Consider the following 25,862-nt stretch of genomic DNA (forward strand, 5'->3'; position numbering starts at 1 on the left):
GTTTTTTTTTGTTTTTTTTTTTATTAATAATCGAAACCGTTTCAAGATTAAACTCACCCATCACCAGTATATTCCTTTAGAATTATGTATGTATATATTTAAATCATTAAAGTAACATAATCTAGTGCATATTCAAGCATTGTCAACAATATTGAGAATGCCTGTATTCATTGCATATTCTAATATATTATATTAAAATCACAATTTAAAGCCACATAATAGAGCAAATATTCATGCTTTAAATGCTAAACTTAGTTGCTCTCAAATCCGTCAGATGACCCGATCATCCAGTTTCACATGAATATTTGTTGTAGTGCCATAAAGTACCTCTTGTACCTTCCTTTTGTATGCTTGTATACACAGGGAGTGACAAAAATCTTGTGTCTTATTCATATGTTTATTTTATATTTTTAATCTGTGGCTTCCAGTCCAAGTCACATTCCCTGGATGTTTCTTCTGTTCTAGACTTTTAAGCCTTAAAGTTAAGAAGAAAACATTTGTGAATTATCTGATCCATGACTGACTATGGCTATAATAATATGGCCATCAACATCCTCTCCTACTGTAAGAACGATGCTCAGTTTGTGGCAAATTCAATGAACAAATGAGGATTTATTCTGTGAAGTGGTGGGACATGAAACAAGAGATGCAGATAATGACTACAGCCATAACTGTAGAACATGAGGAACCTGAAGATGATACAGAAATGTCTATAAGTGACAAATTGTATGTTCCAACCAAATAAACATAAAAAGGCTCTCCTCTATGTGGATGGCATTTTGTATTAGCACAATGTACAATACATGTGACATATCTCCCACCCGTTTGTTTTTCCTCACAATAACTTGTTAGAAAAGTTGAAAAATATGATACAAAATGTACACACACACACACACGCACGCAAACTGATGCATGTAACTTGTATGAAACTGAAATACAGTGATAGCAACTTTGCAGTCTGCTCTTGGAGTAATCTAGCAGTACCACACCTATTTTACTGCATCCATTTGTTTCCAGTGGTCCACTCTTCCCAATCTGCTCCTTACTACATTCTAGAGCTGGAACCGCCAACACAGATGTCCTAATCTGTCAATGTTTTTATGTAAGACACTGTGAATTGGCACCACGTATCTTGCCACGTCACCGTCCCGTGAGAAATCCCGGCAGAATAGGCCCTTCTCTGAGCTGAAGACAAACTTCTGGGGCATCGGTCCATTGCCCCTCACATACTCCCATACAGCCAGGAGTAGTAGGCGCACCTCAAAGGGAGTGAGGTGGGGAAAGGCTTCATGGACATTGGCCAGCACAGGAGGCAGGAGCTGGCCTTCTCCCATGCAGGACACCAGGAGGCAGGAGGCCTGGAGGTGCCATGGGGAGTCTGTGGATGAAATCTCACGGGACGCTTCCCAGTGGGCCAGAAGAGTAGCCAGGAGGCCTCTGAGCACAGCTGAGCAGTAGCAGAGAGCCGGCCGTCCAGCTGCCACCACCTGAAGTAAAGGAAATATCACCGGGTGGGCTTCAAAGCAACGTCGAATGTGGATGTCTCGCTCCACTGTGGTGCGGGCGTGCTCCTCTGGGGGCCAAGACAACTCCCCATTGGCCACATCGGGACAGACACTTTCTACAAGGGTGATTGCAACAACCTTGGCTGCCTCAGCATTGATGGGTGGTGGCTCATCAGGGTCAGAAGGTCGTGAGCCGTTGATGGAGCCATTGAGACCAGAGGAACTGCAACACTGGACTACGACAACAATCAGAGTCTGGATGTTCTACAGAAAAATAAAACAAAAAAACAATGAGGACTTCATTCATGGATTATGGCCTTCTGTTGCCAAGAACCAGTGAAATAATAATTAAAGTATACAAATGTATATATATGAAATTTTTTCAAAAAGACAAAAGAAAAGCTTGTGCATTCTAGAAATGTGACTTCCCCTTCTGGTATACTGTGGAGAAAACAGATATATTTTTTCTAAACTACACTTTGCTTCAAACTCTTTTATCTTCAGTATACAAAGTGTCCATCTCACCTGGATGACCCCAGATGGGTCAGGCAGCTGTGTGGCAGTGCGGACCTTAAGCCCCTTCCCAATTACCCCTGCGTGAAATACAGACCACACGCTGCCAGAAAAGTTGACAGTGGTGCCGAACCGACAGTTGATGTCCAGAAGGGAGGCTCCAACATCAGGGGACACAGAGGGGACAGGCAGGGGAGCACCTGACATGTCTGCAATCTGCCCTCCAAAGAGGTCAGCATTTCCTTTATGAAGTGCTCCCTCAACCAGCTGCTGAAGCACTGCCTTGAGAGAAAGAGGGGAGTACGCAGCTAAACGAGACAGGAGCAAGACAGTATAGTTCACCGCTTCAGCTGCCTGTCCGCCATCTCTACCTCCCTTCGCCCCTTCTCCTCTTCTCCGAAGCGCCAGAAAGAAATGACTGACAGCAGCCCGGGAAAGCAGAAGCAAGTGTGCTGGGGAGGAGGTACGTGGGAGGGGGCTACAGGACAGAAGGCGCACTGTGGCATGCGATACAGCTGGGTCACCATGGAGAAGAAGTGGGCCAAAATCATGGAGGTGTCCTGAGACAGCTGAGCACACTTGGATGGCCATGGAAGACTGAGAGCCCACTGATCCTCTTCTCTCCTCATCCTGACTCTGGATGGCTACAGCCAGATTAAGCAGCAGCTGTCTCAACTGCCGAGGCCCCAGGATGTGTGTGTGGATCTGGGCCACACAGTGAGTTATAGCGGCAGGAATGAGTCCAGCCATGCATGAAGAGAGCGTGGTGTGAAGCTGCCAGGCCAGAGCCAGCTCCTCTAGGTTGCGAGCCTGCGTGAGTAACTGGCAGAGGGCCTCAGTGGCCACAGTCGGACCCCCATAGACAGACAGGAGACACAGAAGCTGATGTAGCCAGAGATGACGTTTTCTTTCCAGCCGCAGTGTCTCAGCACAGAGCTCACCCACATGAGACTGCAGCTCCTCCAAGAAGGGGATCACCCTCTGGGGCTGAGAGAGATGAGACTTATGGGGATTTCCTTCTCCATCTGAGCGGTTGAAGACCAATTTGTGGAGATGCAGAAGCAGCATTTGAAGGAGGCGGTCACAACCCTCTCTGACTCCTTCATGTGGGGAGGGTGTTGGGCCAGAAATGATGACTGATGCGGGAGTTGCAGTGTCGGCCAGGAAACGGAGCACCCGGGCACCTCCTGATGGACTCTGACTAATGAGGTGAACAGCAAGACCCAGCATGTTATCCAGTTCCTCTCTGGGAAGGCCCTGCAGTAAGGCCTGCAGCTGGAGAAGGATAGGGGGGTGTAAGAGCTCTACAAGGTCTGCAGACACAGCGCCAAAGAGGTTGGGGGACATTGCAGCCAGCTGTAGCAGAAACGGTACTGCAGCTCGACGAAGCTGAGGGGAACTTTCCCAGGAAGTGGAGGACGAAGTGGGAGAAAGAGGGCTGGATGGACTCAGGCTCTCCTGAAACATCCTGAGAAGTTCCTTCCTGATGCTGTCTGAGTGATGTGCTGCAAGGTGCCCAAGAATTCCCACCACAGAGCCAATTTTGGGCACTCTGTTGCCTTTATCCACTCCCATCACCATTATCCCTTGGTCCTTGACACCATGAGAGCAGAAATCTTTAAGTCCACATGCCAAGACTCGGCTGATGATAGTACCAGGGAAGGCAGACCCAATGTGAGCCACCACCCAGTCAAAATGTGGGGAGTGTTGGACTGAGGTATCCAACAGTGCATCCACACAGGCATCTGGGCACCAGGCCAGCATCGCAGCCAGACACTGAGAGTAGGCCTCCATAAGGGATCGGGTGGCAGCACACGACATCCAGAGCTGGAGAAGCTCGTTGAGGCTGGAGGAGTGGGGGGCCACCCTGCGGCCAGCATGCTTGCTGCTCAGCTGGCCCAACAAGTCCACAGCCCAGGTAGACACCAGGGGGGCCCAGGCCCGGGGGTTGAGGCGAATGAACTCTAAAAGCACACCATGGACCTCCTAAAGACAAAGAGAAAAATTATGACAATTTTGTGAAGAAAGTATTGAATACAACTCTATTTCTATGACTCTCTAGCCCTCAATCTATAAAATTGATGTCATCCTTATTAACTTAACTATGTTTAATCATTTTCTCATTTCCAATGTAAACTTTGAGTTTTGTAAGACTTCATGAGCATCTTCTACCTGTATGATGTCCTCCAGGTTGGCGCTGACCCCAGAGCTGGCATCCCCCTCTGTCTCCAGGTTGTGCAGAAAAGCATTAACATGTTCATCATACACACTCCTTAGATGCTCCAGCACGGCACCTCGACAGGCTGGGACCGAGCGTAGCAGCCGCACAGCACAGCGAGCATGTTCCCGGACACTGAGCTTTCGGCCCTGAACAGCATCAACGCCGCTGATAAAAGACTTGATCTCCTGAGAGAGTTCGTGTGTACTAGATGAGAGAGGGGAATGAGAAGAAATTATTTTCATCATCATCAGAAGGGAGGATTAATAAACATGTACAATAAAATCATAAATATTTCCTTCGTTGATTATCTTGTCAAATAATACTATATGACTTTGAAACATGAGGATAAGTAGTTAAAAGAAACACACACAACCAACCACACAACCAAAAGTGGCATGTTGAAAAGCTATTTTTATTATAATTTCAGTCATGTGACTGCCCTGTGTATCAAATGTGGTTACAGGCAAACAAAAAAACTGCTTGAGGAAGTTCGAGGGAGAGCCTGACTGAGCTGAGAGAAACATCCATGAAAACACCCATCTTCATTTTTCACATTTCAAACTTTTTTTTACTATTATTATTATTATTTACATGAAAAGAAATAATTTCATACTACATACTTCAACTTATTGGTTGGTTGAAATGAGGACTGATCTATAATTCAATAACAATACACATTTTCAGGATATGTCAATGTAATGTCAATGACACTTTCCGTGCAAAGACACTTTGAGAAACAACACATGACTGCTCCATTTCCCTATTAAGTATATTTTCAGTCCATTTACTACTGGTTTCCTAATATAATAAATATACTATGAGTAAGTATTTAGATTTTGTAATTATTGTTTAATCGTGATAAATGCTTTTGCCATAACGCCCTGCCCTAGCTGACTTCCTTGATCAGCTGGCGCAGAAGAACAATATAATAACATTCTGAGATTCTTCAGTTTATTTTTTAAAATGTAGGACAAACTACGTGGACTTAATGGGTGAAGTGTGTCACGGTACTCCAGCACTCACCTCAGCGCGGTCTGCGTCGTATGAACTTGTGAGCTCTGCATCGCTTTCAGCGGGTTCCCGTCAAACACCGCAGACATCGCTTGGTCTTTGAACAGCAAATAGTCGCATCAAAACCTTCCCTCGACTTCGGCGTGAACAACTGTGTCAGTTCTTTGTTATTTCTTCCAATTTCCAAATTCTGGACACAATCACAGGGAAGCGGCGCTCTAAAGCCGGAAGGTGGCACTTTTTCGTCGCTGAGGAAAGGAAACAGAACACAGACAATAAGAGTCAGTAGTGACACCTAGTGGTACAAACATGGAGCGTTTAGGCTGCCTTATTATAGGACGATAAGGACGATAAATTATATAAAGAAAGAAAAAAAAGAAAGAAAGAAACAAAGACATTTCGTCATTTATTTATTATTTTATTTATTATTATGTAATATATCGTTCTCCATAGTTTTTTCCCATTACGTGTATACAGAGGCTATAGGAATGTGCAATATAGTGTCTTATATCATTTATATATCATATATAATTTTTCGGCACAAACTATAATCTCATGACGTAATTGTTTTTCATTTTGACCAACCATATTAACTACAGAAGCAGGTCCCATGGTTGATCGGCAAAAAAAAAAAGAAAAAAGCGCGCGTTGTGCAGAACATTTCATGACATTACACTGTATTATGGTGACGTTATGAACAATTATTACTAATAAATATTAACAAAAAATATATCAAACAGTACAGTACAACAGTGAAGTTTACAGATCATTTTTAAATCATTTTTGTAGACGGTCCCTGGTAGAGATCAATGTAGTTTCTCCAGGTCTTTTTTCTGATGAAAACGAGGTTGTAGCTTGTTGTCGACATCACTATGATTCAAAATATTTGTTATTATCACGACTATAACTATTCCACCACCACGACTGTCGTTAGTAATATTGGTTATCATCAGTTGCATAGCGGTGCTTTTATTGTGATGGTGTGACAGAGAGCAACAATCAGCAGATTAAGGCAGTGCCGTGTCACCACCCGCATAACTCTTCGCAGCACTCCGAGGTAGCGGTTGAAGGTAAGATCCAATCCGATCACAACATCACTGAACTGAAACGGTTTTACTTTTGTGTGGTTACGAGGTTTTAGCTGAAGTAACACTGTGAGCACTGGTACAGACATGCTAATAAAACTAGCATGCTTTCTTTGTTGCGCACTGTTGGCTACAAACTTTAAACGTACTATTTCGTCTCGAATTGAATCTTATAATGTATATGTGCATGTTCTTTTTTTTAACGCTAATAGTGTCGTTTGTGTCTTACCTGATGAAAACGTCAAACACAGGTGAGGTTTTCCCAGCCTTGTTTATTCAGACACTTAAGACATTTTAAAGATCAAAGCTCAAATAAAGATGCGTTTGAGTTCCCTCTGCTACGTAGAGTTTTGCCATTTTATGTCACAAAGGTCAGTCAGTCAGTCATCATCTAACCGCTTTATCCTCCACCAGAGGGTCGCGGGGGGTGCTGTGCCAATCTCAGCTACATCGGGCGATAGGCGGGGTACACCCTGGAAAATGCTTATTTTGTTTATTTATTATTTATTATTATTTGCAGCTACATTTCCTTTCTTTGTTTGGTTTCAGGTTTTGCTTTCATTTACTTTTGACAGGCCTAACCCAATCTAAATATACACTTATACTCCACCCTTGTTTATTCTAAACCTACATTTAAGATTTAGATGTCATTGGAAACTATGATTCATTTGTGTGCAAGTTAGTTGCACACAAAGAAGGGACAATTCTTGTTTTTCTTTTTTTTCAGAGCCTAGACAATAAAACTTATTTTGTACAGTCCGAAGATGTGACCTATATACACACACCCCAGGATGTCCACATAAAGGGTTGTGTGTTATTCCCACTATGACAATTTACGAAAGGTGGCCATGTGGGCACTATGGTTTAAAATGTATGTATAAAAATAAATATGCTCTATGCTGATGCAGATTTCACTTGCTTTTACTTTCAGTTTCATCAGTAAGTGCCTTTGATTTCACCTTTTACTTTCAGTGACTCATATGGATTGTTGTTGTTTATATTTTATCTCAGAATGAACATTTTTGACCACCAGGTTTCTCTATAGCCCACAGTGGATAAGCTAAACGCCTTTCCAGTTTTGATACTAACAAAAAGGCTGCATAACTAAGGGAGGAATATTCAGCTGCAACATGCAAGGAAATATTGCCACATTGTGCATTAAACCTAATGTATGTATGGTTTACTTTGAGTGACTTTATCTTACCTGGTCAAAATGAGAATCAGGGTTGGAATTTACCTATACTATATTGTCCAGCCTTGTTTATTCTAAATTGATATTTAAGCTGTAGATCACCTTGGAAGCTATGACTTATTTCCTTTTTTGTGCAAGTGAAATATAAGAGGGGAAAAAGGTTTGTTTTGCTTTTTTTTTCTCCCTCTGCTGGCACAGGTTTCACTTGCCTTTACTTTCAGCATCTGTGTTGGTTTCAGGTTTTGACTCCAGCCTTTGACATGACAAACAATTGAGCAAGAATGCTACATATAAACATCAGCAGCACAGAGACAGTAAAAGTGAAACTTGTGTGCCATGATGTACTTACAATATGATTTGTTCTTGCAGGTGCTGCACGTGAACCACTGAATCAGTTTAAGGTTTCCAAACGAAGCAGATACTGGAATGGCACCAATTCTGGTTAGGAAAACATACAAAATTACACCCAAGTGTGTTGTGTATGTATGGTGTATGTGATAGTAGTTATGTGTGTTTTATGTATTGTTATTTCAACTTGATTTATGTATGGTGTATGTGATAGTAGTTATGTGTGTTTTATGTATTGTTATTTCAACTTGATTTATTAAACCACTGTTTGAACCTGATTATATCAAGAGAACATTCGGTTCCAAACCGTTTTCTCTGTGTCTCCTAATCCAAGTATGACACAGAACCACAACCTGGAGATTTAATAGAAATCTTCCGTGGGCTCTACCAGCACTGGGCTGTGTACATCGGAAAGGGCTACGTTATTCACTTGGCACCACCCTGTAAGTCCTACCTCACCACTGTCTGTCCCAATATAATATGGAACAAAAAGCACCTTGATCTAATAATCATCTGTGAACCACTTGGAAACAAAGGTCAAAATACAGTATATCACAAAACTTAGTGAATACACCCTTTACAGATCATGTATTCTGTCCTTATTCCCTTCTATTCACAGGTGAGGTTGCAGGAGCAGGTGCCAGCAGTTTTAGGTCTGTCACCTGTGATAAGGCCATAGTGAAGAGAGAGCGGCTGTGGGATGTGGTGGGAACCGACAAATGGCAAATAAACAACATTCTCGATGACAAGCATGAACCCCGCCAAGCTCCTGTCATAGTGGAGGAGGCCAAGGCGCTGGTGGGCAGAGTGCAGCCATACAGCCTCCGCTGTCAGAACTGTGAGCACTTTGCCACTGAGCTGCGCTATGGCAAGGCAGAGTCCCGCCAGGTATTGTTACTCAAGATATGATATGTATGTATGTATATCCATATATATAAATACATATCACAGCACACAGACATTAAGTAACATAATATTACCAAAGGAGGCAGCTGTAGACCATCATCTCCCATGTCCCTGTGAGCTAAAACTGCTGATTTTCTATACAGACTTTGGTGCAGGAAAGTGAGCAGGTTACAAACCTCAGTTTCTAGTTGAAAAGTCTGTCAAGGCGTTAGAATAAGAGGCTAAAGAACCTGAACTATCACTGTAAGACACTATTAGAAAATTATAATAACACAAAATAGTAATCTAAGGTAAACAAGCATTTGATATTTGGTCAGAAAATACAACATCTATGTAAATTTGTCAAACATCTTCAACAACATAGCCTACATGTCTCAAGTCCGTAACATTAAAAAGGTCATTTTTAGCTATGTGAGGATTAACTAAAATAAAGCGCCAATCTGCAAGTGAGATACATTTCCCTACATTCAAGAAAACTCTTGCCATCATGTCTCATGTTCCTGCTCACTTACTGAAAGATGTGTGTTTGTCTCTGCAGGTGCGTAATGCACAAAATACGCTCATAGCTGCTGGCACGGCAGCGGCCGTGGTTCTTGGCGCTGCAGCTTTCATACGACATCTGTCGGGACGCAGCAAACACACCGAGGAGGACGAGGACGAGGACGAGGACTGATCAAAGTCTGGATTCACCTGTTCACTTTTTGTTTTTGACATATTTTGTTTATAATAATATAATCACTTAAATGTCGGAATTATTATTTTAGTTTAAATCCATTGAGCCCTCTGTATTTACATTGGGAGCAAGTTCTCATCATGTTTGTAATGGTCAACCTAAACACCTTTTGAGATAGATAGTTGCTTAATTCTACACACAGTGCCTTAAGCAGATCACCAGCAGCTCATCGATCTGAATCACATACTTATGCTGCGTGCACAGTTAATAGGCAAGTGAGTATTTTGAGCTTATTGTCAATTCTATGTTTTTTTTCCAACTCCAAGCTATATGAACTTGAAAGCTAATTGGATTTAAACATTATCAGGTGGTGTGTATTTGTGTGATGAGGGAGGGTGTGGCCTAAAGTGATCAACACCCTATATTAAGGTGTGCATAATTATTAGGCATAAACGCGATCTATTAACAGTTTGGATTGACTGAGAGAACTGCATTTGCTCAGGAATACAACTTGCCTATTAATTGTGCACGCAGTGTATAACACTACCTATTTTGTATTTAGTCATATTTATATGGAAAATGATCACACTATTTAACTACTAGGAAAAGCACTGACCTACACCAGCGTTACACTACTTCACACTAACTCCAATCACAAAGACTCCAAGGTCATAGGTTTTTGAAGGGAAATGCAACAAAATAACTGATGAAAATGTGATGAAATTGTCAGTACAAGAAAGCCATGTAACTACATGTCGTGTTAATTTGTTACCTCCTGACGCTTAACGGTTCGTATGTGGTTGGAATAAAATACTGCGTCTGTGTAATCTTCTTGGCCAGAGAAGTCCATTTTTCAGCTGTTTTCCTGTGACTGCTATATGTGTGTATGTACATATATATATATATATATATATATATATATATATATATATATATATATATATACTGTACATACATACATACATACATTTTATCAACGTCGGGGTCAGGCCCCTCAAGGTTGTGCTACACAAATGTGTTTGAATGGAAAATATAGTAGTAGTTTTTATATAATGATTTGAATTAAGAAAATACGTTTAACAATATACATATTGTATTATAATATTTATACTTTTAGGTATTTAAAGTGGCTCATCAAGGCTAAACAAGCTCTATATAAATACTCTTCTTTGTCTTCTGATTTTATTAGGTAGTAACGAGTTAGTAGGATGGTTATAGGATATGTAGTGGAGTAAAAGTTGCTTGAAATATACACTTTGTACTTTGTTACATTACAGCACTGAATATGTGTATGATTTTTAATGACACTTTCAAAATCCAATGTTCACCACACTATGAAAGCCTGTTTTGGTCGTTATTGAACACTGAGCAACAACATCTCTCTCTAGTAGAGTATAAAACAAAGTGCGTGACAACTTTGAAGCTCTCTCTCTCTCTCTCTCTCTCTCTGATAGTAGAGTATAAAACAAAGCGCTTGACAACTTTGAAGCTTTCTCTCTCACTCTCTCTGAAACCAGGACCAACACCAGGATTGATTCTTCACTCAGTTAAAGATGCCACAACCTGGTGACTTAATAGAAATTAAACGTAGAGGTTATCAGCACTGGGCTGTGGATGTTGGAGATGGTGATGTTGTTCACTTGGTGAAGGACGGTAAGTACCAGAACAGGTAACTGATTAAATCAACCTACATTTTATCCAAATTGAATTTATAACTTAAATTATAAATTATGGACAGGGTGCTTGTGCTGGTCTTGAAAGTCTTAAAGTGTTGAATTTTGTGTAAAAGTCTTGAAAGTCTGGAAAAAAGTTTTGCAATTTTGTTAAAATGTTTCGTCAGTTCACAACAGGTACAATCTCAACAAGAAAGTTGGCATACAAGTATAAAACTACATAAAATCAAAGTTTTGAAAAGCAAGTCTGGAATTTTTATTTGGTTAAAGGGCAAGCACTCTAAAGGAGCGAGAAGGAACATACTAACTTTAAAGTCGATAAAATGTTAACTCTAAAATTAAAAGGGCTCTGTACAGTTTGTTTACCTTTATTTGTTTTTTTACCCTTTTTCTTAGATAATTCATCCCTGCCAATATACAAATTCAATCGATGGTTTTGCGGTTGCCAGGTTAAGAAAGAAAAACTCAAGGACGTGGCTGGAGACAATGAGTGGAAAGTGAATAACACTCGTGACCGAAAACAAGCACCTCTGCCCGCTGAGCAAATCGTGAGAAATGCTCTTTCGCTGGTGGAAAACACTGTGCACTACCGTCTCCTTCAATACAACTGTGAGCACTTTGCCAAAGAGCTACGATACGGACAAGCCACATCTATGCAAGTAGGTGGACTCACTATTAAGCAGCCTGAGAAGGGTAGTTAATAAAAAACCTGCTGATTGTTTTTTTTAAGGTTAAGGTTATGCAACAGTCATAAACAAACAGTGATGACCTGCAGTCTGTGCAGTGAACTTTTTGTGACTCCATCCAACACTCTTATAACATGGAGGTTGTTGTCCTTTAACCCTTAGAACACAGAGTATTTAGGCTGCTTTCTTCCATTACTACGTTATAGTTATTAAAACGTATAGGCTATAAGAAATATAGTATCTTATCTTATATCCTTTTTTTCCAGCACAACCTAGAGGCAATTTTTTGTTATTTAATTTTACAAAAAGTATTCAAAATCTTTAGAATCACAAAATCAGTTGCACAGTTGGATGAGAATAATAATTATTTTTTACGGATATTGATCTGTCACAATATAAGTGGCTCAGGAATAAATACCAGTACTTGTCTCAGTCAACTAATATGACTCTGTGTGTCTGTTTTTAATCTCTGCACAGGTCATGAAATTGGTGGTCGGAGCTGGAGTGATTGTTGTTGTACTGGCAGTGATATACGTTGGACCAAGCACAGTAGCAAAAGCAGCAATAAAGGGAGCAAACTTGGTGTTCACCAAAGTAGGGGCAGCACTGAAGGCAGCCTCAGCAACACTGAAGGCAGCCCCGAAGGCAGCCTCAGCAACACTGAAGGCAGCCCCAGCAGTACAGAAGGCAGCCCCAGCAGCTCTTCTGGCTATTTCCATCAAATCTACTACTACCTAAAATAAAGCAAAATGATGAAAATTAAATGTGTGTTGAGCCTTTATCCCCTTTTTTCCTCAAAAAACCTAGGTTTTTACTATTGAGACATTTTAATAATTCACTTTAGTTGGAGAAATGTTCTGATGACAAAATCTGACAAAAACAACCAAACTAAAAGAACTTCCTAACTAGAACTAGAAAAAGGAACAACCTACCATCAAGCGTCTTAAGTTGCTCACTAAACCAATAAAAACACATGCTTAGAGGAAACTATAAATATGTGCACAGAAAGAATGTATACTAACAACACAACAACAACAACAATAATAATAATACACTACTTACTTACACTTTCTCTTTTCTTTCATGCTCTCTGACCAATTTACCAGAAGTCATACTTGCTCCCCACCCAAAATAACAAGGCCATTGACTCATCACAATTAAATTCTCCCTGAGACAATCCACGTGTTTTAAGACTGCTACAATAACAGCTCACTAAACCAATGAAAACACACACTCACAGGAAACTATAAATATGTGCACAGAAAGAATGTACACTAACAATACAACCTCCTTGGCAGTGTTGTAATGTAACAAAGTACAAATACTTCTTTACAGTACTGAAGTCCAAAATTCAAGTATCTGCACTTTATTTATATTTCTAGCAACTTTTACTATCACTCCACCACATTTTCTATAGCTTTATCCTCCACAGGAGGGTTGCGGGGGGTGTTGTGTCAATCTCAGCTGACACAGGGCGATAGTACACCCTGGACAGTTTGCCAGTATCTTCGTTACTACCAAATTAAATCTGGCTGTGCCTGACAGATTACTGTTAAAATCTGGGTTTGTTTTTTTTAAAAAACAAAATTTTTTTGCTTGTGGTGAGTCAGAAACAATGGCCTTGTTACTTTGGGTGGTCACCAAGAATGACTTCTGGTAAATTGGTCAGCGAGCAAGAAACGAAAGAGAAAGTGATTCACAGGGTTGTCTCTGTGCTGCTTTAGCACATTGGAATGATCATGTTCTGAAGCAGGGGAAGATCAATTTTCTCCTCCTCCTATCTGTGTGGACATTTTTTTCTTGGCCCTCGTCAGATTTTCTACACGCTGCTTTTACACAAGCACTGTTGAGTAGTTTCAGGTACAAAATAAATATTTCTATTTAGACATCATACACATATTCAGTGTTACAAATACTTTGTTACTGTACTTAAGTACAACATTCACATATCTCTGCTTCACTTTGTTTATTATATTTCAAGCAACTTTTAATTGTACTCCACTGCATCTCCTTTAGCTGTCTGTGTTACTGGCTACTGCTAGAGCTTTTCTGTCTGTTTTGCTCAAGGACACACATACAGTATTGAACCCACAACCTTCCATTTGGAAGACAACTCTGAAAATGACTTTTGATACTTCAGTACAGTAAATGGCGGTGAGAGCAGCTGATGTGCTTTAGTGGACGATTAGTGACGAAAAGATGGTACCAAAGATGTCAGAGGTGACCCCCAGCAGATATATCTTTAGATCCTAGGGGACACTGGTACATTGGTGGATCCCAGTGCAAGTGTCATCTGAGGCTTTAAAGCAAGGTTGAATCAGAGTGACTAAATCTAAGCAAAAATGTTGTTTTCATAGAGAATCAAATCAAGCTATGGATAAATTATTTAACCCAGTTTCCCACCTTTTACCAAGTTGCTAGTTTTAATGTTGTGACTGATTGGTATGACAAAGGGGCATGGGTATAAACCAAACTATGAAACCAATTCAAATTTAGTCATGATTTGACCTCTAGTACGGAAGCCTGTTTGCGCCACTTGAGAAGTAAAAATATATATTAGCCATAATTACAAAAGTATCATCTAATTATGAGATACTCGGAGCTTCCAAAACAGGCTTTCATAGTGTGGTGAACATTGGATTTTGAAAGTGTTATTCAAACATGAGGACCAACTAAAACTTAAAAGCTTTTAATGTACACAAAAAAACATGAGTTCATGTTTCTGTCAGATTTATTGAACAACAGTTCTCATGCTACATCATTTAGATTCACTGTAAACCAATAACTGCAGTCAAAAATAATGCAGCGCATTTCTTAACCTAAGCAGATCATCCCCGACCAGGAGATTAGCTCCAATGCTGATAGTTATGATTGTGTCAGCTGTTTATTTCTGTGCAGCATTTATATTTTAACACCAGACATAATAAGACCGGCTAAGACAGGAGACCTGGGTTTACACTACGGTTGACGCAAACATCCAATCTGTGTTTCAGTTCCACTTGTAAAATTCTTCTGTTAAAATGTAGAATTTCTAGGGTGTGGTCCTACAGAGCAATCCTGTAATTAAATAAAAAGGCACAAAAAAACCCAAAAAAGAGTAAAAGAAGATTTTCGTTTACCCAGACTCCACCCCAGTATTGACTAAAATGACTGCAGTGCAAATCTGAACATCCTTAGATAATCCCAGATAGACGTTTGTGTGATCTGTGGGATTGGAGGTACAACTGTATGACAAGAAAAAGACAATTTTACAAACAATTTCAAAATAAAACTCATTTCATGAACCCTCTACCACTGCAGTACACCGCAGGAGAGACGCACATTGAAACCAGGTTTTCAGCTTCTGTTCACCACCATGTATTTCTTCAATTACAGATCTGAAACCAAGTCAAATGAATTGCCTATCAGGCATGTACAGCAAAATACAGTGTTCTATGTGCAAAGTAAACCCAGCACATTTATCATTTCGTCCAATGGAGCCCTCTGCTTTTGTAACACAATTGCATGCATGCATTGTTTTAATATCTCAGGTCTGTAATTAAGTAAATTTAACTAAAACATGATTTCCACTAGGTGTTCAGTGTGTGTGTGTGTGTATACTGACAAAAAACATTTTGATACAATATTTCTTCTGAAATGTTATATATATATACTGTGTTTCCAAGTTTTGTTTTGTTTTTTAAAAAAAACTGATATTTCTCTGTGTCCTTAATGCACCGTTTATATACATTTACTTTACAACTGCAGGAGTTATGATTAAAAAGAAAAAGGGCAGGACATTTTGTTGAGCTTTCTTGTTTCCACCACCTTTAGCTCCATCATCAACACTGAATTCATAAAGCAATGGAATGTTGCCCCCCCCCATGTTCCATTTCCATCAAGGTCAAGAGTCTCTACTCAGCAGAAGTTAAAATTTCTCAACCAACATACCATTATAGCAGCTTTTCACAGTTTTCACTGCCAACGCTTCTTTCTGGTCCTTTACTTGTGGAATGGTGAACCGCTGTCCATAGCTCAAGGTTCAGTGACTGCAGTCTATGGTTCTTCCTGCTCCTTTGCCACCCTCATCTCTCTCTCTGCATCCCTGTCAATCCAGTTTGCGTGCGCCGAGTTTGAGAGGACCTTTGGCAGCTTTGCGCTCTGCCCGTTTTGCCTCAAGCTCCTTCCTCCTCTCCTCCCTCTTCTTCTTTGACAGCTCGGCCTTACTGAGACCTAAGCGACAAAAAAAATGCTCATATCCCAGGAAGTTATGTTCGAGTGAAGAGGTTAAGACATCTAGTACTGTGACAAATGAGAGTGAAATTACACAACACACGTTTGTTAAGTGGGAGACTTACCCTGGCTTCCATCTAGTGACTCCCAATTTTCCTCAGCTCCCCAGGTTCCTGTTGCCTCTGCATCCCAACCCTCTCCAGCCTGAGAGGGAGAAAACACTCAAACCTTCCAGATCCAAACCAGATTTCTTGATTCAACTAATCCGTCTAATCTTGCCATATTTTCATGATTATTGAACAATCTCACAACTATTTTTGAATGTCATCAGCTTGGTTTAGAAATATAAAAGCAGCACCCTCCATCCCTCTACCTCTACATTTTAAATATTAATTTAGTTGAGTAGTGTATTAACTAAGTTTCAAACTAAACGCAAAGACACAAGACAACAAATTCCCATGATCCCACAGTGCTTTCTAATATTTTTGACTGAGAGACCATCTGCAGAAAGTATTGGGAGTCTCATCACTTTCAGAGTCCACAGTTTCTCACACAGTATTTATTTCACATCTAAATCACCACTTATCTAACCTGCGTCTTACTGGACTTGCTCTGTCCTCACCGTGGTGGCAGCAGTGCTCGCTGTGTTCCTCTGGGACACGCTGGCAAACAGGTCATTCTGGATGGCTCCCTTTGACGCGCTGCTGTTGTCCCAGTTGTACTCGCTGGCTAATCGCACCCCTTCTGGTAGTGGGAGTGTCTTGTTGGTCAAAGTAGTGTCTGTCTCCTCCTCCGCCCAGTCATTGCCCCAGCCATCCTCGCCTGCAGAGCTCTGCCCCTGGCCTTCCTTCTCGTTGGACCAGCTGTCGTCAGCGTCCCAGCCCGAGCTGCTCCAGTCAGAGCTCTGCTTTTTCACCGTCACGGAGGATGTCGACCGGCCCACCTAGATATTGGAAAGATGATGATTTTTTTAAACTCTACACATATATGGGTAAAGAGGAAAAAGGGGTATATTTTAATTGATCCAAATTAAGGGCTCATACTCCTCTGTCACTGGCCTTCTTTTTGGATGATGACATTCCCGACCAGTCACTGGTCCAGTCTTCAGGTTCTGTGTGAGCTTTCGCTGGCTCCTTTCAGGCAAAGAGTCAAAAGTCAATAAGACAACATCTCACAAATGTGTTCATATAAGCATCTAAATGATAACTTTTAATTCTCAGTCAAGTTTCAGTGAAAGGCATTGAAATCAAACCTCCAAGCTTCCCCAGTCCTCTTCGTCATCCCAGCGGTCTCCTATTGGCTCATCATCATTGTCTGTTACTTCAAGACTCGGTGACTGGTTGGCACGACTGGGGGCAGACTGGTGACTCAGGGAGGCTTGTGGTGTTTTATCCTCATGAGCTGAGATAAAAGCAAAAGTGTTTTAGATAGGCTTCCTGAGACATAGTTGGCTCCCATTAAGTAAAACCTGGATTATAATTCAAGGCTACGATATGGACATACTTAGAGAAATCATCCTTTCCTCTATGACTCTGTGTAAATCAAACTTAATATCTCTACCAGGTGCAGGTGCGGAGTCCGTGGCACTGGTAGGGTCAGTGGTGTTTGTGGGCCCACTGCCCTCTGCTGCGGCACTCCCTTCTGTTCCTGGAGTGCTGCGAATCAACTTAGACGTCAGTGAGGACACACCGGTCACAGCCCAGCCCGTCCAGCTGGAAGAAGCACCGGCAGGCTGAGCACTCGAGGATACATCCTTTTCTGCAGGGACAGATGGGGGACAAACACCTTTTTGTTTGACATTTTTTGTCAATTACATACATTATCTTTTGACCAGACATTTGACAGGTATCGATCATGTCATGGTCTTGGTAAATGAGACATCACAATATCATAATGCAAATCCTGTATGTTACATACCTATGTCAGCCAGCTTGGTGGGATCTTCTGACACAGTCTCAAGCTTGGAAAGAAAACTCTTAATGGCTTTGAATGCCTGACAGGGGAAGACATTTGCATAAGCAACAACAAAAAGGATATACAGAGATTTAACACGCGTCGTTAAGACTGAACTAATTAGCCAGGCACTGATGTTTTGCATTGGTACAACAAAACCAGCTAAACACAAAACCTTGACACAGAATTGTTGCTCTCTCTCTCTCAACCAAAAGAATTTGCCCCTATGTGCATGTCTCTAAGTAAACATTTAAAGTGTGTATAGTGTGTATAATCCTCATCACACTGAGCTGTGCTCAGGCTGCTGTTGTATGGTCTGTTTTTATTGTTTTATCATATATATCATACATCAGCCTATTCTTAACTGTGTCTTTCTGTGGTACAATACTAGGCTGGGGGGGACAATATTTAGTTTTTGTGTTCGTAGTGCACAAGAAATGACAATAAAGAAATGTAAATCTTGAATCACAACCGGGCATGACTGTGATTTTTTATTCATGTCACATTTTGACACTTCTGAGATAAACTTTTATGACCGTTGTTGATTTAGTGTTGTATTTAGTGTACGATCATGTTTACCTGGTCCCTGACGCTCTTATCAGGATCAACAGTAATGGCACAGAGGGTGGGGAGGATGCGGGCAGCGATCTCGGTTACGCTGTAGTAGTTGTGCGTGGCGGCAAAGCCCAGCACACCGGCGGAGCGTGAGGCTGGGAAAGGATCCTTTGTGGCTCTTGAGAAGGCAGAAACCAGAATGCGCTGTCGAGTCTGTGAAGGGAGGAATTGCCACAGTCTTTTATTTGAACAGATTTTTATTTTTTTTGCTGAATTTTGGTCGCACAATGGCGTGGATGTGCTTTACCCCGGCGTTGAGGTAGGATGCGATCTTGCCCAGGCAGACAGTGGTGTTACACCGGATTGGGCCTTGTTCATCTCGAGCCTGCAGCCGGGCGAAGTGACGCATGAGCTCCTGGTTCAGGTTGGTCTCATTCAGTTTGGGAGCGAGCAACAACATGGACTGTAGAGGGTGGAAGTAGAGGAGAGCAGCAGAGGCTACAGCAGGTTGACAACAAACAGGTTATAAATAATATGTAGTAAGATGTGTTTGTGTTGTGTGCACTACCTTAACAGTCTGTTCTCTGATGGCAGGGTTGGTGTCTGTGAAGCCGTGAACAACATGAGGAAAAATCTGGGAGTTAACTGCTGCTTCGTTCAGATACTGAATGAACTGCTCCATCTGAGATTCAGAAAGAAAGAGAGAGAGATAGAGAGAGAAAGAGAGAGCCAAAAATAATAAACAATGTTAAAATTGTTATTTGGCAAAACAAGAGACTTGAGGGAAATAAAAACTATATAGACCTTATTTTCAGCAGAAACAAGCAAGAAGATGTCCGACATTATTTATGTGCAAGACATCCAGTCTGGCATTTCCAGTCAGTGGCTCGGTAGCTTCATGATAATATGGCTTCTAGAAAAGCAGGCATCGTATGTGTAGTCATGGGTTGCCATAACAGTTGGTATAAGCAAAAGGCTTCAACAGATGTGGAATTGACCTGCCATTTCCATTTGTTATCGATAGTTTCCAGTGTGGGCACAATATTGCTAAGAAAGCAAACTTGCTCTGTTCACAGACACTTGAAGGAAGCAGGAAGTCGGGCCCCAAGTTACTTTCACATTAAAAATATAAAAGATCTATACATCCAAGAGATTCAATAGAACTCTGTTGTCATGTTAAATTAATACAATACAATATACACATGGTTAAAAAAAATAACAAAACACAAACACCCATTCCCACACAGGGTCAAAATAACATATAAATTAACAATCGTTAACCTTGCTAGGTTCACTGAATGTGGTTCTGTGTTTTCTTCTTTAGGCCATAACTAAATCACTTTTTGCCCACAGACCAATACAGCTAAAAATGTAACCTTCTTTGCAAAGTTTTTAAATATTAAAATAATTATTACAGACACTGTATTAGTGCAGTGGAAACAGACCTATAGCAAAGACTCACCTGCTGCAGCAGTCGTATCCTCATGGCTCGGTCTGTGGAGGAAAACATCTTCACGATGACGGGGATTATCTTCAGCTGGTACTCATCTGCCGAGAGGAACTTCCCTACCTGCCACACAGATGGACAGTGATGAGATTGGAGAGATTGGGTGCGCTATTAACAATGTCTGTTGTTTTTAATGCTTCACTGCAGAAATGATCTGACCGGGGGGTGTTTTTAACAGGGTTTCACGGTTGGATTTACCTTGAAAAGTGGTGTGAGAACGACAGCGCCCGCATTGCCAAACTCAAAGGCGGTGAGCAACTGAGGCAGGACCTTGTGTTTACAGAAGTCTTCAGGAAAAGAGTCCAGATTGTCACTCAGATCCTGAAAGAACTGCTGCTTCTCTGCTGCCTCCTTGATCTAGACAAAGCCATTGGAATAACTCTGTTACGAAAGCACCTTCAATATATCATAACTAGTCATATTTCTGCATGATAATGTCACTTGAGACTTCATTTTCACAATTAAGAAAAACCTGAAAACCACATCAACTGTAAACATGTTAGGGTTTTAAAATATTATAATATAGTAACCACTGGCATGACACAGCAGAATCTGTGCTTCATATATATGAATTAAACTATCCAGGTAATGAACAGTTCAATAAGAACTTTCTCAGTCTCCACCTTATTAATTAATACTTCAGGTTGTGATGATGCAAGTGGGATTTCAAAGTCCTAAGCTCTAAGGTTTTTGCTCAAACGTCTGTGTACCTGGATCTCTTCCAGGAAAAGGTTGCTTTCCACAAAGCTATTGCTGAGGAATCCCCCAGGCGCTCTACAGTTCTGGAGAAATCGAGCCGGATTGGGCCGAGCCCGAGGGTTGGCCCCCACCAGTTCACAGTAATGAGGGACCAAGGTTTTTGGGATCTGTGGGAACGAAGAGGGCAAGAAAGAGGACAAAAGTCACGGAAACCATGAAAGAAATGAGGCGGGCCAGCTGACTTATAAGTGCAAACAAGTTAAAAAGGATTAGGTAGAGAGAGCTGCAACGCTGAACAGTATGAAAATAATTCAGCACATTTGAAACATTACATCATGAAAAACTATTTCAGTACTACCCCCAATAAACCAGTAAATGGTAAAATGTTTAAATGGCAAATGATGTGACAAAAAATTGTTCCAGATGTGAAGCAATTCTGAGATTGTAACATTCCTCAATACAAAAAAAACAATAATGTCATTTCTACTTTTAATTATATTGTACACAATCCTTCTACAATGATTTCATAGCACTTCCCTTTAAAAATAACACATCGCCAACTGTTTATCTTGACAAGTCAATAAACAATAACTGAGTAACAGTTGAGTATGGGACGAATTTATTTGCAACATTTGAATGGTGACCCTATTATAACACTTACTTAATATCAACCTGAAGAGACCTTAAGTAAGAGGAAATATCCCATTGCATAAATGGCAATATTTCAGTAATTGCTCCGACATGGTTAACATGATTTACCTTTCCCAGTGAACGAAGAGAGGACGTGCGAGGTAGTGGACCATTGAACACCTCCCAGATCAGGCAGCCAAGCCGCCACACCTCTCCTGCCCTGCAACGCATATGCAAATAGTTCAATACAAAAGTTACTACAGAACATTTCTACACGTTCTCCAAATACTTGAAACCCTTTTTACCATTTCTCTCCATTGCTGTTGGGCATCTCTGGTGGGTCATATTTCTCCATATCTGGGTAAACATCCTTCGGGGCAGGAAGCGAGACTCCACTTGGGTCGCCCTGCTCAGGAGCCACATGGTCGAGGGCCCCCAGTTTCCACTCTCCAGCTCGATCCACAAAAACAGAACACACGCCCAAGTTGTTATGGAGCAGGTGGCAGTCGTTGACCAGGAAACTAAGAGCTTTCTGTGGTGGGAGGTAAACAGAAGAGGTAAACATGTGACAGCAGGTAAAATGATGGCTTCCCCTCACACTTCAACTCGTACTGCACAGACTCGTCCTCACCACAATCTGGTGGAGTCCCCAGGAGATCTCCAGCTCTCCACACCTACCCTTCTCTGGCTGGGCTTTCAGGTGGACTGCAAGAGGTGTCACTTGCTCGGTAACAAGGTATAGGCTCTTCTCTGTCTGTTACAGTCACAAGAAAGATTAAGTGTTATTCAATAGCTTTTTTATTGCACCAGCGTCAATGTAAAAGTTTCTATTTCGATTAAAGAAGGAGAAAGACAGTTGCAATGCTATTTCAAATCCATATATTTTTAAATCACAACAGCAATTAATGATCTGACATAATTGACAATCTACTCATACTCGTGTTGAACTCAAAAACTGATGGAAAAATATGTGACAATCTGCATAAATGATGTACTACACTTCTGCCTATTTCCTAACTACTTTAGAACTACACATGACATACTGGCACGAGTCCACTCACCTCTATCTGTAAACATGCAGAGAAGAGCAGATGGTTGAGATGAGACATAACTAATAATGATACCAATTAGAGAAAATCTATAAAGTTGGAAATGTAAGCTATCACTAAGCACATTACAGGACAGCAGTAGATTAACTTACATCTAACCCATCTACATAGGCTAGAATGTTGGGGTGACGCAGGGTCTTCATTCGTTTGAAGGCAGCTTTGGCCAGCTGTGTCTGTTGCTCTGTGCCCTGGGCTACGTCGTACACAAACACAGACACCGGCTCGCCATTGGTCTGAAAGGACAGACAGGAGGGAAATTAATCACTCATACGACTTTAACAAACTTCAAACATTTAGGAATTGGGGAAAAAACAAAAGCAAGCTTGTACTCTCATGTCACAACAAGGAGCTTATTAGCCCCCACAGTTGTATCTTTTTTGCCTCCCTGTGTAAGCTTTGCGCATTTAAAAAAACAAATGACTGGCTTGGACGCATGAAACTATAAAAAAGTGATAAAAAAATAATCCACAGACAGAATGGAAACAACAAGGGAGCAGCAGGAGAGAATAGGGAACATTTCTCCCGGCGGACTTTGATGAATTTTGAAAATCATTAATTAACGTAAACGATATTTAGGATTCTGCTAATTTTGTTTGTACACACAGTAAAATCAGTAATTCCCAGAGACTGGCTGTGGACCCACAAGGATTTTTTTTTTCGGGGATGACAAATAAATGCAAAAAAGTGCAAATTTTTGTTTATGTTTTGAAATAGGGATGCATAATATTGGACTTTTGGCCAATATCAAATATATTGGCGTGCTTGGGACAATCACCATTTTTCCTTTTGCCCAACTGCAGAGGTAATTTAGTTTCTTCTGTAGTGAAATTAACTAAATATCTTTTCATACAAATGTTGCAGCAGATGTGGATATAAAATACCTTCATTGTGCAAAATAATAGCTGTAGGAGGTGCCAATATAGAAGTCAAGGAGGTAACAGCTTTTTCAGCCTACTGTTTTGGTCATTAGTCATATTGGTGGATTAATACATTTTGCATTATCTGCCGATACGATATCATGCTGATAATATCCCTAGTTTTCAATAATATGTAAGTGCCTAGGTAAGTAGGTAAGTGACCTTTTTTAGGCCAATCTGTAGATAAATCAATTAATTTTGTTTTATTAAAAAGTTGCTGGTGCCTGTGTGCTGACAAATCATGCTACCCATCAATTAGGGCTGACACTAACCATTATTTTCATAATAGATCTGTAGATTATCTTCTTGATAAATCGCGTAATCGTTTGATCCAAAATGGTTCAGTTTTAATGATTTGAGCTGAGGCGGTTTTAATTCTTTACAAAACACTCTGGTCACACAAGTGGCTTCAGTCAGAAAAAAAACCCTCACCTTGGCTGCCTCTGGACGTTGTCTTTAATAACCAGTTTGTTACAAAGACAAATGTGTGAGATTCGTACTCATACTGATAATATCTATTGTGCATCATTTACATTTTAAGAATTACTGCTTCTTCATTGAGCCCAACATATGCAAGACTTATTTTACGGACATTTACTCCATGCTGTCCATGACAACAGCAGTCTTTTATTTTTTTTTTGTTTATGTTAACTGTCAATTCTAGCATTAGAATCTATTTGAATAAGTTCATTTTTTTCAGAATAAAAGCTTTAAACTCAATAAGAAATAAATAAAAAAATTACGCAAATAATTTCTGGGTTAGGGTCAGATTCTGATTCTTTGGCCCAGGGACCACCAATTGCTGACCACTGTAATATGGAGTATGAAAACATGCCACCATATTCTCACAGTGCCCATGCAGTGAGCTGTGGTGTCATACAAAATTAGTTGTACTGGGAGCAGTATTTGATAAGGGATATTTGCCTATTGAGACATACTCCCCTTGAAATCTTTGATCAAAATAGTATCAAAACATAATCCCCATATTCTTTCACTCCATCCATCTCCGTATTTTTCAAGAGAGCAGTTACCTGTGTCACTATATCACATTTGGTTAGGACTTGGTTCAGGATGATGAAAACAGGAAGTTGCTACTCAACTGTCATGAATCCCTGCAGTGATGAGGATGACTGTCCAAATTCAATTTATCGAAAATAATTATCACGACATTATGTGAGCTGTTGCGATGAACACCGACACCTTCGTTTACGTGAAGAAGCACCAGCGTGAACACAAGAGCTGTCATCACGCCTAAAACCGGGTGACGTGGCGAGAAATGCGTGTCTAAGCCCGAGCCCACTTCACGAGCGAAAAGTGGTCACGAGCAGACCAAACACAACATCAACATCCAAACAGTCACAAATACATGACATGTGCAGTTAGATTTGACACTGAACAGCGAATACAGACGGTTAACTGACACACAGGCCTCCGCGACGAAACAAGCTAACAACTAACGTAGCATCGACACCAGTTTTACCTTCCGCTTTCCCCGATGTATACTCCATATTCCAGACTTTTCGTGGGTGTCTGGAAGGATTTCATATGCAAAGTCTTTGACAGGATCCCTGGCGAAAAAGGACCACATCTCCTGTTTGCTCCACTCCTCATCAAACACAGAGAAAACACGCAGGACTACAGACTGCTGAAGGATCGAGCTAACAACTGGTACGCATGTGAAATGGCTCCGTGGAACCCTTGTTGCTGCAATGTAGTTCCACAGTAAATAATAGAATAATCGAACCAAACCTATTTCCGTATATTTTCAATTACGTAATGGTTTACGTATATGATGAACAACAATTATGTACGTATAAACAAAGGGGAATGCGTACAGAAATAACACATTTATTACATTATTTGGTTTCTACATGTATTCATTTTTATATACATATTTAGGTCGTGTTGTCCGTCCTTAAAAAAACCCATTGGTGTTTGTCTGCTACAAAGAAGTTGTCCAAATTAAATTTTAATTAAATTAAAGGATCATAGAATTGGGATGACCCATGGGAATCCTACATACATACTAATATAGTATACACAATTTAATAATTTAATTTAAGTATACACAGAGATAACAGTATTAATACACAATGACTATAATGCAAAACAGATATAATAATATAAACAAAAAGCGCCATATTTGGTATGAGATGAATTACAAATGTTTGTGCACCAAAGTAAATAATATCATCATTATTAGTTATAGTAGAAGTAAAGAACATTATTTTCATCATTTACACAGAAGAAAACGAGTGCTCAATGACTGAAATCGATAAAAACAACAACAACAACAACAACAATTATACTATTCTGCCATAAAAGAAAAACAACAACAAAAAAACGTTCTTAATGTTCTGGCAAATTATTCTGTAGTGTATTTCAATCTGACCTGACAAATTATACCTTCAACTAGCACAGAATGACCCTAACAGTAATTAGTTACATTACATTACATTACATTACA

At 40.5% G+C, this 25,862-nt stretch overlaps 4 protein-coding genes across 8 annotated transcripts; 2 read left to right on the forward strand and 2 right to left on the reverse strand.

The window, feature by feature from the left end:
- Positions 1-592: 592 nt before the first annotated feature.
- ints5 (integrator complex subunit 5) lies at positions 593-6,619 on the reverse strand. The gene is made up of 5 exons (XM_044040492.1): positions 6,565-6,619; positions 5,263-5,498; positions 4,191-4,443; positions 2,031-4,004; positions 593-1,769 (listed from the first exon to the last, which is right to left on the reverse strand). The coding sequence occupies exons 2-5, from the start codon at positions 5,337-5,339 to the stop codon at positions 1,053-1,055; spliced, it is 3,021 nt and encodes a 1,006-aa protein (XP_043896427.1). The 5' UTR covers positions 5,340-5,498; positions 6,565-6,619; the 3' UTR covers positions 593-1,052.
- LOC122778521 (phospholipase A and acyltransferase 3-like) lies at positions 6,127-10,281 on the forward strand. 2 transcript variants are annotated; one of them, XM_044040496.1, is made up of 6 exons: positions 6,130-6,320; positions 6,548-6,586; positions 7,897-7,968; positions 8,210-8,318; positions 8,495-8,763; positions 9,320-10,281. In XM_044040496.1, the coding sequence occupies exons 3-6, from the start codon at positions 7,954-7,956 to the stop codon at positions 9,452-9,454; spliced, it is 528 nt and encodes a 175-aa protein (XP_043896431.1). In that variant the 5' UTR covers positions 6,130-6,320; positions 6,548-6,586; positions 7,897-7,953; the 3' UTR covers positions 9,455-10,281. The 2 variants fall into 2 exon arrangements, with proteins under 2 accessions (XP_043896430.1, XP_043896431.1); XM_044040495.1 differs by lacking the exon at positions 6,548-6,586 and having other exon boundaries at positions 6,127-6,320.
- A 115-nt stretch (positions 10,282-10,396) lies between these two features.
- Positions 10,397-12,577, forward strand: LOC122778520 (phospholipase A and acyltransferase 3-like). Of its 2 annotated transcripts, XM_044040494.1 has the most exons (4): positions 10,397-11,107; positions 11,524-11,786; positions 12,291-12,425; positions 12,459-12,577. In XM_044040494.1, the coding sequence occupies exons 1-4, from the start codon at positions 11,008-11,010 to the stop codon at positions 12,549-12,551; spliced, it is 591 nt and encodes a 196-aa protein (XP_043896429.1). In that variant the 5' UTR covers positions 10,397-11,007; the 3' UTR covers positions 12,552-12,577. The 2 variants fall into 2 exon arrangements, with proteins under 2 accessions (XP_043896429.1, XP_043896428.1); XM_044040493.1 differs by having other exon boundaries at positions 12,291-12,577.
- Positions 12,578-14,486: 1,909 nt separating this feature from the next.
- On the reverse strand, positions 14,487-25,081 carry scyl1 (SCY1-like, kinase-like 1). Of its 3 annotated transcripts, XM_044040680.1 has the most exons (19): positions 24,876-25,081; positions 22,571-22,711; positions 22,431-22,436; positions 22,001-22,123; positions 21,675-21,901; positions 21,499-21,589; positions 20,751-20,906; positions 20,239-20,397; positions 19,996-20,103; positions 19,102-19,215; positions 18,841-18,996; positions 18,558-18,746; positions 17,943-18,018; positions 17,586-17,783; positions 17,278-17,426; positions 17,069-17,158; positions 16,648-16,968; positions 16,151-16,229; positions 14,487-16,025 (listed from the first exon to the last, which is right to left on the reverse strand). In XM_044040680.1, exons 1-19 carry the CDS (start codon positions 24,981-24,983, stop codon positions 15,901-15,903), a joined length of 2,616 nt encoding a protein of 871 aa, XP_043896615.1. In that variant the 5' UTR covers positions 24,984-25,081; the 3' UTR covers positions 14,487-15,900. The 3 variants fall into 3 exon arrangements, with proteins under 3 accessions (XP_043896615.1, XP_043896616.1, XP_043896617.1); XM_044040681.1 differs by lacking the exon at positions 22,431-22,436; XM_044040682.1 differs by lacking the exon at positions 14,487-16,025 and having other exon boundaries at positions 16,163-16,229; positions 16,617-16,968.
- Between the last annotated feature and the right edge of the window lie 781 nt (positions 25,082-25,862).

The sequence above is a fragment of the Solea senegalensis genome, linkage group LG12, assembly GCF_019176455.1.
Source record: "Solea senegalensis isolate Sse05_10M linkage group LG12, IFAPA_SoseM_1, whole genome shotgun sequence".
Taxonomy (NCBI): domain Eukaryota; kingdom Metazoa; phylum Chordata; class Actinopteri; order Pleuronectiformes; family Soleidae; genus Solea; species Solea senegalensis.

What these genes read in the sequence shown, in the direction of transcription:
- ints5 (XM_044040492.1), bottom strand. Translation starts at nt 5,339, where the DNA reads ATGTCTGCGGTGTTTGACGGGAACCCGCTGAAAGCGATGCAGAGCTCA. An exon ending in ACGACGCAGACCGCGCTGAG is followed by an intron (nt 4,444 to 5,262) that starts GTGAGTGCTGGA and finishes TCTCTCATCTAG; the next exon opens with TACACACGAACTCTCTCAGG. An exon ending in ACCTGGAGGACATCATACAG is followed by an intron (nt 4,005 to 4,190) that starts GTAGAAGATGCT and finishes CTTTGTCTTTAG; the next exon opens with GAGGTCCATGGTGTGCTTTT.
- LOC122778521 (XM_044040495.1), top strand. An exon ending in TATTCACTTGGCACCACCCT is followed by an intron (nt 8,319 to 8,494) that starts GTAAGTCCTACC and finishes TTCTATTCACAG; the next exon opens with GTGAGGTTGCAGGAGCAGGT. An exon ending in GCAAGGCAGAGTCCCGCCAG is followed by an intron (nt 8,764 to 9,319) that starts GTATTGTTACTC and finishes TTGTCTCTGCAG; the next exon opens with GTGCGTAATGCACAAAATAC.
- LOC122778520 (XM_044040493.1), top strand. Translation starts at nt 11,008, where the DNA reads ATGCCACAACCTGGTGACTTAATAGAAATTAAACGTAGAGGTTATCAG. An exon ending in TGTTCACTTGGTGAAGGACG is followed by an intron (nt 11,108 to 11,523) that starts GTAAGTACCAGA and finishes CCTTTTTCTTAG; the next exon opens with ATAATTCATCCCTGCCAATA. An exon ending in GACAAGCCACATCTATGCAA is followed by an intron (nt 11,787 to 12,290) that starts GTAGGTGGACTC and finishes ATCTCTGCACAG; the next exon opens with GTCATGAAATTGGTGGTCGG.
- scyl1 (XM_044040680.1), bottom strand. Translation starts at nt 24,983, where the DNA reads ATGTGGTCCTTTTTCGCCAGGGATCCTGTCAAAGACTTTGCATATGAA. An exon ending in TCAGAGAACAGACTGTTAAG is followed by an intron (nt 18,997 to 19,101) that starts GTAGTGCACACA and finishes CACCCTCTACAG; the next exon opens with TCCATGTTGTTGCTCGCTCC. An exon ending in CACCAAGCTGGCTGACATAG is followed by an intron (nt 17,784 to 17,942) that starts GTATGTAACATA and finishes CTGTCCCTGCAG; the next exon opens with AAAAGGATGTATCCTCGAGT.